The following is a 14,847-nucleotide window of genomic DNA, read 5'->3' on the forward strand; positions in this document are numbered from 1 at the left end:
CAAAAATTTTGTGGGGAGACATTCATAAGGAGCCTATCTCCCCTCAGCAGTTCTATATAACAAGGCTTGTGCAGTTTATATATACTACAGCTCTCCGAAACTGCCTGATCACATTTTTTTTAAATACAATAACCTGTCCCCGTTCCATCACAGGTGCTGCCATCCTCATTTGGTCTTCTTCTGGGTTCCGCAAAAGGACCAGATGACCAAACTTCAGCCATAATAATTGGCCAAGCTGGGTTCCTTCAGGCAGCCTTGGGAGATACCCATCATTTTCCTACTTATCTGAGCTACATAAAGCTCTAAGCTCCTGGAAGACACATTGGCAATGTTTATTACTGATCCAGGTAAACCAGGTTCTTGTGTATCGGCCAAAATGTTTTCCACCCTGACCTTCCTTAAAAACCAAAGAACATTTTTCCCTCTTGCTTCCATTTTTTATTAGTGGTAATTCATTTCTCTCCCCTTTTGGACGGCTGCCAACCGATCCGCCCGCACCACTATACCACAACGAAGTTCTAACTAACATTGCCACACATCTACACCATGCATCTTCTACAATCTCAGCAATATTAATTTCTTATTAGAACTGAGGGTTTTGTTACTAGATTAAAACTTGAAGAATTCACTACTTTTTGCAACATACAAGACGCATTTTGTATCACAACGACTTATCCCCATTTGGTTAAGTGAACATCTTTCACCCTTCTATTCTGATCAAACTACCCTCTCCTACAACTACAGTGGCAGATTAAAAACGTCCAAACCATTATTCGGTTTTATCTTTATTGTATTTCTGAACACTAGCCTGTTCTATTCAGTCAAATGTTTCATCAATCTTACCAAGTCTCCCAATCACCTGAGGAAGCCCTGAGGGGCGAAGCGCGTCGGGAAGGGAAATGAAAAGTTTTTGCTGTTACTACACGTTGCTCTTATATGCTACAATTACATTATGATTTCTGGAACAGAGTACCCGTGTTAGCCCAGGACTAGTGCAGGAGGATTACTTTTAGTTTATAGAATAGAAGTTCAGTTTTTAAGTAAAAAGCTTTGCCCTACAAAAGCCTGTCTTTTCTTTCTCTCACTTAACTGGCTTTAATTCATTTCTCATCATCGGAATTGCAGTCTTTCTCAGCAGCTTCTTAATTTAGTGGGAAGTCTTATAAATGCCATTTCCAGTGTGTTATTTCAGTATTTAATTATTTTAATCAATGACAATTTAACACAGCGGGTCTCAGATGGCTGGAGAAAGCTTTGAGGGGAAAGTGACCTTTAATAAAGCCCAAGAAGAGAAATGACACCTGATCGCTGGGAGACATTTTCACATAAATGGATGATAATTCTCCCTCTGAATTTGATCAGAATTGCAGTCTAAATTTAGATGGATAGCAGTTACTATTATTGACCCTTATTTATACACTGCCAGCATGTTGTGTCATAAATTAAAGGAGGTTCACATATACTATCTTATTGTTCTTTATTTTGTGGGCTTTCCATATCCGTTCATTTTTACTGGTTGCCCTGAATGAACTATAATATGCATATAAATCTTCAGTGCCTAAAGTGACAGCTGCAGGTTATGATCCAGCTTTTCAATTAAAGTGTATGCCAAGGCTAAATTAAATTAAAACCTTATACAGTGCAATATATTCAAATTTCTCTGTTTTATACCTGGACATTTTTCAAGAAATGCATTCTGCTCCTAAATTCCTGGTCTGGACATACAACACAGTTCCTTACAGTTTAAAGCAGAGGGAATGGAGTCACCCCTGTCCAGTCACACTTTACAAAGCTACAGAACACCTTCCTCTTGGAAGAGAATGGGTCGTGTGACATTTTCACCATATCAAGGTGTATTCCTTGCTTTTTTTCATCCATTTTATATGAGCTTCTTCAGTGTCTTAAGGCTGGCACAGAAGTACATATTGCTGTTCTTCAATATTTTCATTGCAGTGATCTCTCCAGGCCCTATTAGTTTTTTAGTGCACCACCCAGCATCTTTCAGTAACCACCCGGCTGTTTTTGAGTGGTTACTGAAAAGTTGGGTGACAATACAGGGACCACAGCTTCTTACCTCCCAGCTAAAAACATTTCTGGGGAGAACCCTGCATGCTTTAGGTTTACTTTACACGGCTGCATGACTGCATTACAACCATACATTTGCACTCTTTTTTTATTTATTGTTTTGTTTTATTGTTTTTTGCATCTTAGCACTTAAGAATTCCTTCAGCCCATTTCAGCAACTCCCAATAATCAGACTCACCTTCCAACATCAGCTTTACAAGATCGCTGGGGCTGGTGGATCATTCCCGTGCAGTGTTGCACCTCTAGTCCTAACCGGGGGGGCATGTGACAGGGTGACAACACAGACGTTAAATTCATCCTAGAACTAGAAGTGCCCTGCCAGGAATCCTCATGGCTAGATCTCTAGGCAGTATTTTAATAAAACCCACATTAGTGCAATAAAGCATGTATGTATCGCATGTGGCGACTGGGCTCTACTTTTGGGATCTACTTTATGTTCCTGCAAAGTCCAACCTAAAGTAGTCTTTGTAAAATAACATTTCTTTATGCTGCCAGTTATTACTGGTTTTTGAACACTCTAAATCTAGTACACAGTACCTTACCAAACACATGGCACAAATGCATTTTAATTTACTTTGGAGTTTATTTTAAAGCTTTTTGTCTTTCTTTTTTAGATCTATCAATGGCTGTACAGAAATTCTCACATTCCCTGCAAGACTTCCAATTTGAATGCATTGGAGATGCAGAGACAGATGATGAAATTAACATAGGTAAGATATTTTGTTTTTGTAGCAGTTTGTTAAAGTTGCCCATTCCATTTCTCATGTTATCCTACCCATATTACCTGAAAAATCCAGATATTAGACACAACCTTTTATATGTTACATCGTCTGGTTCTGTATAGTGTATATTATTTTCCATAACCCATTTTCATGCAATGTTTTACAGATTCTCCACAACACTAGCTGGAAGCTTTTTCTGATCCCTTTTTGTACAATTCCATGTTTTAAATCTTTGTGTTATAGCGGGTCTAATACTAGTTTCATAAAGTTTAGCGTTGGGGAAGATTTTCCCTTACTTCTCAACCCTCTTACACCAACTCAATGCAATTAAACAAATGGGCTTCAATGCATCTCAACATATGGAAATGTAAGTTTTTTTTGTTTTTTTATCACTACACCATACAGTAATGTTTTGTTTTCTCCTGAATTACTCATAAATTCTCTATTGAATCAAGGAAACCTTTATTTAAAATAGAAAATGAAATGAAGAAAGTAAAGATTCGCTATGCTAAACCATAACTTTAGAAATGTTAATTGTGGCTATGCAGTACCCTGAAAATAATTATATTTTGTTTGGAACTTCACCTTCTTGCACCTACATTGTCATAGCGGTATACTTGCAGTGTGAGTTTATGTTTTTCCTGCCTGTTCTAAGTAGGTTTGTAGTGATGCTGGTGATTCCAGTACTGTGCTTCTCACGGTTCTCCTTGCTGGAGGGTCTAACATAGGAAGCACAGCCCTACCTCTACCATATAAAGACACAATGCTAAACCAACAAATTGGTGTATGTAGGGTGCCTAAATCCAAATTTAAATCCTCATAAAATTGTTTGCAGAAAAAAAAGTGCCAACATACTACACAGCGCTGTACAAAGTTCATAGTCATGTCACTAGCTGCCCCCTCAAGTGGTTCACAATGTAATATCCTACCATAGTCATATGTCTTTAATACAGTCTAACGTCATTTTTTTTCTTGGAGGGAAGCTAACTTATATAACTGCATGTTTCGGGAAGGTGGGAGGTACCCCGAGTACCTGGAGGAAGCCCACACAAACACATAGAGAACATGCAAACTCCATGCAGAGAGTGTCCTGGCTGAGATTCAAACCTGGGACCCAGTGCTGTAAAGGCTTACCACTGAGCCACCGCACTGTCCAAGCATAGAAATAGAATGCATTTATACAAACTAAGCTATAAGCTCTATATCATCTGCACTTTCTAGACATTGTACGTTAAAATTTTACATCTGGTGATCCTTGTCACCAAGGCAGAATGTGATGGGAAATCCATAATGTAATAGAATAAAATGAGGGTAAATCTTCTAATGGCAACACCTGTGCAGGTGATAAGTTTGCAGAAATTTTTTATACACAGTAAAAAATAATCTAACCCCTCACCACTTTATCATCTAAAAAAATTAAAAGGTTTAATCCACGTTCATCATAACTAGAATTAGTCTAGAGCTTTGTCCCAGCATTTGAATTTTATATATCCAGTTTTACTAACTTTGTAGGGGGTTCTGAATTCTTGTAGTGCTTTACATACCTCTTCCCTTTTTACATACGCCTGCTTATAATCAATTTACAGATGGTTCAAGTTACTATATTCCCTGTATTTGTGAATGAGAAATTCCAATGATTGGTTGACTTTTTTCAAACAGATATTGAGTAAGTTCTTCAATATAAGGTTCTGAGGTCCTTGTATTGTGCTTCTGAATGCCCTGGGCAGAAATATCTTTTGTCAATGGGATCTCTTTTTTTTATGCTGTAGTTGCATTTTTAATGTTTAATGTTGTCGGGTCTTTGGTGCAGTTATATGACTTGTCTTATGTCTCTCCGAGTTGTGGACAATTCTTGAATGTTGTAGAGAGCAGCAGCATGTACTAATGTGGTGTTCTGCAGCTTTTCCTTTGTATCCGGAATAGCCTGAGGATGCATCCCTGGGGGTCTGTTTTTGTGAGGATTTTCCCTGTGGGGTCAGAGCTTCTGATTACAATAAATACCAGTCTTGGTGAATCCATTGTCATGCCACATATGATAACCATCAATTCTGATATCATCATATATTGGAATTTCTGGTTTACTGCTGCAGCCTTAGTGTGCACTGTATGGCGTGTGCAAGATTTTGTGTGTTCTAAGTCATAAAAAAAACTTGTCCATTTTTATTGTCTGATTGTACGTTTTCTGGTTGTTTAAAGCCCAGTTTAACTTTTAGTTTAATTAGCAAAAATATGATGGAAGCATCAAAACCAAAGATGTGCTAAGTCTCACAGACTGTTTTCTTCTGAACCCAGATCTGTCCATTACAATTCTTCTGTAGAGTGAGGACTTTTCTGTCTTTGTGGAAGCAGTGGTCAGTCTGCAGAGGTCTGGCTCGCTCCCTACTGAGTCAGACCTTTTAGCTCTGTGTGTGGGACCTTTATGGAGAGACCATTGCTTCTCTGCAGCATTCTATTGGGACGCATAGTTGGTGTCTGCTTTCCAAATAAAACAATCTTTAACACTTTGCACCCTTTTTTGGACATACTTGGAATGTTTTTATCAGATTTGAAAGTTCAGCTGGGCTTTGTTCTCAATAAAAAAACAAAAGTTCTAATATTTTCTCTTTATTCCCAGTTGTTTCCTTGTTTCATCTATACACATTGACTTTTACAACTCAAACTTTCTTACTACATTAACCTCTTTGAACAAGTTTTCTGTCTTGAATGTTTTCAAAAAGCTCTTCTGTCCCCTGGAGCTTCAACCTTTCTTTTCCCTTTTCTCCCTCCTGTATGTTGTATTTACTATTCTTCTTTTGTTCAGTAAATTAATCTATATTGGTTTTTATAGTCAACATTTTTGACCTGGCTGTATTTCTCTCTTATGATGCCAACTCTTATCACTTTAGTCTGCTTTCTGTTATAAAGCTTCATGGAAGGGAATTGTTCCTGCAGATTTATTGTTACAGTTTTGTTTTCTGATATATTCCCCCAGATTCATGAGCATTATATATACCTTCTATTTTGTATAGAAGGTATAACTTTTTTCTTGTGTTTACAATGGGCCTGATTTGGTAAAGCTCTCCCAGACTGTAGAAGATAGACTATCATGGGTGAACCTGAATGATCCAAATCTAGAATGAATCTCATCTAGGATTGAAAATATTTGCCAAATAGGAAATGTTTTTAGAAAATCCATTCCAGGTTTTCTGGATCACCCAGGTTCATAGTCTATCTTCTCCAGCCTCGAAGAGCTTTAATAAATCAGGCCCATTGTGTCAGGTGCTTTGGGGTAGACATACAATCAGTAGAAGTTCCAATACCAATCCCAGCTGATCTGCTTCTCATTTCTATTTTGGCAGCTGAACTTGTTGACTTGTGAAGACCTCCGTAGAGTTTAGATTTGTAATGAGAACTTACATGGTACATCCAAGCTCCTCAAACACATATAAATATTATTGGGCGATGATGGTCTTAAACTGTCAGCTAACACGATGAATGTAAAAATGACTTTGGCAGCTCGGTGTAATGGCAGCTAAAGCTTTTCCTGGATAATATACATAAACTTTAGTCTAAGAAAATAATTCTTGAGGGTTGTCCAGAAAACACTTCTTGTCCTAGAAACCACAGAACGGAGGAGAACCTGAGCCAACCCATCATGACTCTGACATGCTGCAAGCCAATGCTGAAACCACATGAAGGCTTTACAGCTCCCCACTGTCTGTTCATCTGACCGAAGGCCTTCATCCCCCTTCATCACATTCTCTCATCCTTTAGGTTTGATGTATTACTCCAAAGAAATCCTCTGTTTATAGAAATATATAGTCATTTTGTATAATTATTAGGTCAGTCCAAAAAAATCAATTTTTGTAGTAATGACAAAATATTACTTGTTTATAGTTCTGTATTCTAGTTTTCAGCTTGAAAATGGAGATTTAAACTCATTTTCCCGTTTCAGGATACTGTTTAGGATAAACAACAAAATATTGGAGCTTCTAGACCATGTTCCTTAAAAATTCATATAATACATATTTGGAGAAAAAGAAGGGACTCTGCAGGAAATTAGATACATTTTGTTTGTACTCTAAAACAGTGGTCGTCAACCATTTTGGTCCCACTGACCACGAGAAATTACGCCTGACTGCGCATGCGGAGGGAGCCGGGTGTCACTCAAAGGGGGAGAAACCCATAGTGACATCATGATGGCATAACACCGCCCACTTTCCTATCGGAGATGGGAGAGTGGGCGGATTGTGTCCAGGAACTTGTGGGGTCTCCAGTGCCCCCCCCAGCGGGATCCTTTATCTGACCCTGCTCGGTGGTGCACCAGCCAGAGCAGCACACCACCAAAATTTTCTTACGGACCACTGGTTGGCGACCGCTGCTCTAAAACATACTAATTTATTTCAATTGCATTATAAAAATTTAGATACATAAAAAATCCATTTATTGTATGTAAAGTAGCCATCCGAAAATAAAGATTTAAATCCACTAATAGATCAGTCAAAGAGAAAATCTTTCAAAGCTGTAGTTACCTTGATGCGTTTGGAAAATTCTTCAGGAGGTGTACATATGGCGGCCGAACATTTATCTTTATTGCAGGTTAAGGGGGCAAGTGATATCCGAACATAACATGTAGGTATCTGTTTAGGTCCACATCTATCTGCACTCCATATTGGACCCAGTTTGAGTCTAATATTTCAGAAATCTAGATGGCATGGCATCAAATATTGTATTTGATGCAATGCTATTCGGACTTCTGAAATTACTTTTTTTTTTTTTCTAATTTTCTAAAACAATAAAATATTGATCTAGCATTTCCTGACTCCTTCAAGTGGAGTTGTTGGCTACCATACATACACCTCCTGAAAAGTTTTCAATATCGGGGCATTTAAAAACTGGATCAAGTGCATAGTTTGAGGGTTGCTATAAATCTGATTCCTGGTAGGTGAAATGGTGTTTCAGTATTTCTGATGAGTTCAGTCCCAGTTTGGTGTTTGTTGCTGTGTCCAGTATGGCAGGAATAAGGCAAGCTGCTCTGTCTGGCATAATGAGTTGGATGTATCCACTAAGATGGGTTTGACATGTGCAGCTGTGAGCCATGTTCAGTATTTTGCATATGCAGTGTTCAACCCAGAATTTTTTTTTAAGCCCAACTCTTCAGTAACCACCCAAAAATAGCCAGGTGGTTACTGAAAAGTGCCGGGTGATGCGCCCAGCTATAAGGGCCTGCCTGGGGAGAACACTGATATGGCATGTTGTATGGCATGTGCTACTCTGTTGGAGTGTTATGTCAGATTTTGCTTTCTACGGTAGGAAAACTTAAGGGTTAAGATTTGGGTTTAGGCAGGGCAGACATAAGGCAGGGAGATTTTGGTTAGCTACTGCTTTAGGGATGGGGGTAAAGGTTAGTTACAGGGCAGAAAGTTTAGGGTGGGCAGGGGTTTGGATTATGCACAGGCAGCGTGGCTTCAGTGTAGGCAGTAGGCAGTAGGCAAAAGGGGGAATTAATGTTTGGTGTTTTAAAAGAAAGGTTATGGTTAGACATCAAGAAAGTGGGTTAGAGGGTAAAATTAGGAAACAATTGGGGATTTCTGATCTAAAATCTGATGGAGTAGCAAAATTGAATAGATCGCTGGCTGTGGTCTATTGCAGAGGTGTCAAACTTAAATACACAGAGGGTCAAAATTAAAAACTTAGACAAAGTCAGTAGCCAACCTTGAAATATATTGAACAAATTCAGGAAGTTTTTTCTTCTAATTAGATATAAAAACCTTTTCATATGGAAACAGAGGTTTTGCTTAGCATTTAATCTGGAACAAGCTTATAATTGAGAGACGCACAAGATTTGTTTTTGAATTTAATTGAAGAATAAAATCTGATGGCTCTTTCTCTATTTGTAGCCTTCTGAGTAAAATTTCAATGGTAACCTTTTTGCACAGGCTAACAATAATATTAACAATTTTCTTCTTCGGAAATCCAACTATTCATGTCCATGCCTTGGAGTAGCAAGGAAAAGTACATAAAGAAAACATTTATTCAAGGTCCAAGCCAGATACCTGGCATCTCTTATTGGATGCTAGTTCATCAGTGTTTGGGATCAGGCTCTGAGGAATTCTCAGGATTTAGTGAAGGTGTTCATCAGTAAGACGACTCCTGTGCGATGTTTTGTTCACCTTCATCTTGGAGAATAGTTACAGATATGTGCTGCCAAACATTGAGAGCAGTTGAGCCACTTGGGTACGGAGCTGGGGCATTGTGTCAGAGATGTAACGTGGAAATTGTGCAGCGCCCACAGCGTCATACATTTGGATAACAGCAGGCTACGCACAGCCTCAGACACCGCTATATGACACAAGGCCATGGGTCGTCATGAATTTCCTGGAACTCCAAAAGCCTCCTGACACCTCCCACGTGTAGCTGAGGGGGAGTTCTGAAAATGCCAGACCCAGCCAATGCAGGGCAATGCAGGGCTAAATCTTATGCGCGGCCCACCGCTGGAACTCCCTCTTCATTGAAATAGTGCTGTTACTACAATTCCCGGCATTACTTGCGTCTATTAAACAGTCCAATGCCGGGCCACGCATAGGCTAGAGCCCGCTGGTCTATAGACACGAGTGATACCGGGAATTGTAGTAGCGGGCCAGCTGCAATTCATATTTAGGATTCCTTTGGGGGCCAAAAAATAGGACGTGGCCGGCCAGAGTTTGACACCCCTGTTCTATTTTGTGCCTAATGTGTTGGCGTGTCAAGTAGAAACCATGTGCCAAAATGAGTGGGGGGAACTTGTAGTTTACAGACAATAAGTGGTAAGCAATTGTAAGACCTCAACCTAATAAGAGAAGCTTGTGTCTGTGTGGATAGGTATACAGCTACAGCCAAACACCGCTACACAAAGTGTTTTTGAATTTGAAATGCTTTTTTGGGGCTTCAAATAATATCAGGGATAGTAATAAAGAATTTGTATTCCAACAAACGCACATAAATAATTATTGCTGCGTGGTATGAATAACTTAACACAAAGTGGTTGCATTAATAATAAATGATACATAGATGATAAAATACATCCCTAACCATTAGCTCTGTATAACTTTACACAATGGTCTTTTAGTGTCTCCCATATAATCAGTAAAATCTTGGCTTTATGGGAATGTGTATAAAAGATTAGCCTTTATAAAGCACATGTGCATACAATAATATTGTTGAACGTATCATGACGTGAATTGTGGAGAGTAGGACAATCTGTAGGCTGAACGGCTCCTAGGGTTTTGCGGCAGAATGTTTAGATGTTTATTTCTGGAATTCTGACTCCAGACTGCTTTTCATAAGTTTAATAAAAGTGTAGAGATAGGTGGGTGTTGGGATGCAGGATCCTGTAGAACACACAGGTATAGGTTAGACAAGGTTATGCTGGTGTGATGAAGCTGTAAGATAAACACAGCATGCACTGACAGGTATGTGACAATAATACAACAGAAAAGCCAAATGCTCCAAACAGCTCCAAACTCATGAAAACTCAAGTGGTTACTCCCTTCATTGCCAATGAGGGGGTGTGAAAAACTGCTAACTTTCTAGATAACATAGCACATATATAGCTGCATTCACATTCTTATTATTTGTATTTTCGTGTAGTTATAAGGGGGTGTTGGCAAGGTAAATACTAAACTTATTTAACTCTAATTGATTTATTTTTTTTAAAAATTATTTTTACCTTTTACAAAAATAACATTACCCAGAGCTTCACTTTTTGCGAACTTTCTGGTAAAATGTAAGGTCGATTTTTTCAATAGACTTTTGGATAGAATAAGGGAGGGTTAGGACCTCTCTAACAGAAAGTGATTGCAAACACAAAAACATATTCAATAAAGTGGTAACTGGCAACCTTTTTATTATCTTTGCCATCTTGTCCCGAAGACAAACACACTTCATATTTTTTGTATGGCTGGAAGGGACACAGGGAAAAATATCCCTAATGCGCCTAAGGAATTTAATTCTAAATGGGTTAAAACACAGAAAAAAAAGTTCTAAAAAGACCTTATTCTACAGAACAATTGTAATGGACAGATCTAGGTTCAGAAAAAAAAACAGTCTGCGAGACATAGCACAAAAAGTTTCTTATCCTTCTGTAATCTGTCATAATATATTATTGACTACAGCAAAGGACATCAAGCATTGCAGAGATGAATAATAACTCTTGTTGGTGGACAGTTCAGGTGACAGTTTTGCATTCAATCATTTTACATACAGGCTACTCATCTACTGCCTGTTCTGTTCTATGAAGAGCGGAGGGGAGAAAGCAGGAGCTTCCCCATTGCATCCTCCTCATTAGTAAAAAAAGAACTGTTCTTAGTCGTCATTTTTATTTAATGATCTCGCATAGTGGATTATTTATTATTATTATTATTATTATTATTATTATTATTATTATTATTATCATTATCCAGTGTTTATATAGCTCCAACATGTTACAAAATCTGTAGTCAAGTCAGTAACTGTCCCTCAAAGGGCTCACAATCTTATGTCCCTACCATAGTCATATATGATCTAAGGCCAATTTGGGGGGACCCAATTAACCTAACTGCTTGTTTTTAACAAACTGAATCATGGGATACCTGTACTGATGCTAAATTATTGCTGTAGATCAGGGAGTAGGTCACAGAGCCCGTCCTTTTAAAATAAACTCTACCTCGCACAGGAGTTAGAGTTTAGGCTTGGTCATTTTAAAAGTAGCTCGCAAGCCAAAAAAGTGTGGGCACCGCTGCTGTAGATGATTATGAAAGTTTTTTTAATGGGTGCATATGTACGTCTATATTGACATAAAGCCAATGAATGGCCTATGTGAACCAGAGAGCTGCATGCTATATATGGTTAATGCTGGTGACATATCAAATACAATATCTATTAATATTACTGACCCTTGGAAATTAATTTAAAATTAGTTTTCTTCTGTGCAAAAATGCAGTAGTTCCAGTGTGACCTGCAAATAAGTATCTAACCCCCCCTATCCTTGTTAGGTTGGGAACTTGAAAAAAGCCATGGAGAAAGGGCATGAGCAAATCTCAGAGCCCTAGCTTATTGTCTCTGGGACATCTCCTGGATTTGCAGGACCCCAGTGGATTTGTGAAATACTAAAGCAGTTCTGTGGAATTGTGGCCAATTGTAAACTGTGCTTTCCTTTTGCCACCAGCCTGAACCAGGATAGTATAGGTTTTACATCTTTATGCCCATTCCCGTCACTCTGGAGGAAAGATTGACACCTCCATATGGACAAGAGTTGGATGGGTTGTGCTAGATGGCCATGTTTTTTTTATTTACTAAGTATAAAATCAGCTGGCCCCTTTTTTTTTAAATGCCTAATTTCAACCAAAGCATTTTATTTTGGTTTGAATAGCACTGGTAAGGTTTAGACTAAAAGCATCCAACTCCAGTCCTCAAATGGCAAGGGTCTGCAAACATTAATTTCCTCAAAGTCGGCAGCAAATATAGTAGGGTATGGTTTACAATCATAAATTTATAGTTTTACATGATATTTTGAGCCTGTGTGTGGCCCTCAAGATCTGGAGTTGGATAGCCCAAGGTTACCTTTCTTTCTTTGTCCCTAATAGCTGTCCTTTAGGCTTTTCAAGTTTGCGACCCAAGGTCTAAACAGCACCATTAAGAAACGTTTCCAAAGAAAACCCCTTTCAGCATGATAATTATATTTGTCTGGTTATTTCCTTATATGAGTTAATGCTATCCATCTTTCACTGTTTCCTACTGAGGTTTCTCTGACATTTAAGGTACATGGTATTTAATTTCCTTTAAATAGATGCCAAATGTAAATTTGCTGAAAAGAGTTTTTTTTATTGCTCTGACAAGCAGTATTTAATTTTAAATTGCTAGCTTCAAATAACAACATGTATATCGAAATAGGCGCATGTTATGCCTACGCTGATTCTAGCAGTCCTGATAGCGCACAAATTACACCATGGCTTCCAGCTATTACCTCTTTTTACATGACAATCCCTTTTTATGGACTACTTGTCTGTTGGCTCCACAGTTGGCCTTCCTGATGTTTAGATTTGATATGTATGAATAGAATAAATCATATGAAAATTGAATTTGAAATGCATACATTGATCACAATCTACATACTTTGGCCTTCAGGTCTTCATTCATGCATTGTTAGGTTTACCAGTATGCACCTTTCCATTTTATTGGAAATCTAGGAACCCATATTCTGTAACATAGGTGTGATGTTACACTGAAGGTTCATTTTTATTTGTTGGATACTAAAAGTCTCATGTAATATAGCATTCTAAGAGGAGGTATCACAGCAGAGATATCAAGAAAACAGACATTCTATCTCTAATCCCAAAGATCTTCCCATGAGGTCCGCATAACAAAAATATGTTTTTATGTCCTTTATGACCCCCCACTTACCCTTGCCCTAGACTGCCCTAAAAAGTTCCAATCTCATATCCTCCTTTGCCTATTTGTATGAGATGAATCTTGTTGACCACCTCACACTGGGACAAAAGTAAGGATATGGAATGGTTGGCGCCATCTTCATAAAGGATCTTTAAGGAGGGCAAGCTGATCTAAAGTCAGTTCATAAGTTTAATTAACCTTCAATGGTTTACCCACTTTTACCATGGGATATCAAAAGATGGATATTTAAATTTTTTAAAAGATGGAAAATCACTAACAACCATTGATACTTTTATTTAGGGTTGGTCAATCACCATGGGACTTTAGCGGAATTGATTTTGTATGACTCCATCTTAATAACAATTCAATAATTTATTTAACAAATAAACAACAAATATTTGTATAGATAAAACAATGTAGCGATAAAACCAAGAGTGATATTCAGTAAATTAGTCTGTAATTTTGTGGGTAGGCTCTAAAGTTCAAGTTCGACGCGTTTCTTGGATCTAAGTCCGCTTCATCAGGAACAAGATACGTCTACAAGAGTAGATATAGTTTACATATATATAACATAACGCTGCTAAATATGTATTTACAATTTTCCAATAGCTTAACTTAACTTAATCTTCACATTTTTTTTCTCCATTAGGGTAGACAGACCAATGAAACCAACCCCTATATAAAAGTATCTATATTTAAGTTAGGGGTGAAGCATGTGTAATTTGTCACTAAGGGATTTTTTTTGTCCTCAAAACATTTCTAAGATCACCAACAACCATCTATGCAAAATGATTCTGATTTCAGAGGTGGCTAAAAGGCGTGAATTTTACAAATTCATTCATCTCTGCCTATTGCCCTGATTACATCTGGGTGGGTCTAATTTTTGCTCAGATCACACACCTTTACTTGCACATTATATTGCTTAATTCTCATAAAATGTTGTGCAGGCTGCCCTGGAAAAAATCATGCTGATGGTTGAGCATAAACAATGGATCCAAAACTGCAGAATAGACACAAGAAAATGTAATAATATTGCAGCTTGCTATTACTGAACTTTGGGTTGGCCTGGAGTTGTCCTTTAAACGTACCATAAAAAAACAATGATGTTAGTAATAGAAGCTACAGGTGTTGAAACCTTGTATGGACAGCTCAGCTAGGAACTGAAAATCTAGCAAGACTGGCTTATCAGATATACAACTTCCATACAATATAAACAATTGAAAGTTTTTCCTGGCTGCATCTGGTTACGATCCCGTGTATATGGAGCAGAGCATAACAAATACAAACAAGCCTTTTAGTAGCAGGAGATACGAGTGAGCAGTTTTAAAAAGGTTTCCGAATTACTACTATTGTCCTTGGCACCAGGACTACCTTCATTCAACTCACCTCCACCCTAAGCAGCAGCACTCATGTCAGTAAGTTTCTTCTGTCCAGAGTAAAAACTGACCCTGAAGGTGTTGTGAGATGGACTGATTATGCTCTAAAGTCTACGATGACCTTAATCCTTATGTTGATAGGTTTTTGTTCACTTTCGGACTGCAATTCAAGTCAATATGAATGCAAAATAAATTTAACATTGCTGCTGAGAAAAAGATGAACTGCAGATGAGATAAGCCAGTCAATGAACTCATAGACCGGATCTCCAATGCAGGAT

General features: G+C 38.1%; 1 protein-coding gene across 1 annotated transcript in view; it reads left to right on the forward strand.

Annotated features, from left to right (window-relative positions):
- The window catches only part of LOC140324768 (rho GTPase-activating protein 42-like), a 97,857-nt gene that overhangs the window by 66,911 nt on the left and 16,099 nt on the right, over nt 1-14,847 (forward strand). The window contains exon 2 of the mRNA XM_072402876.1: nt 2,700-2,795. Within this exon, the coding sequence (XP_072258977.1) occupies nt 2,700-2,795 (96 nt within the window). The remainder of the gene's footprint in view (nt 1-2,699; nt 2,796-14,847) is intronic.

Source organism: Pyxicephalus adspersus, chromosome 1 (genome assembly GCF_032062135.1).
Source record: "Pyxicephalus adspersus chromosome 1, UCB_Pads_2.0, whole genome shotgun sequence".
Lineage (NCBI taxonomy): Eukaryota > Metazoa > Chordata > Amphibia > Anura > Pyxicephalidae > Pyxicephalus > Pyxicephalus adspersus.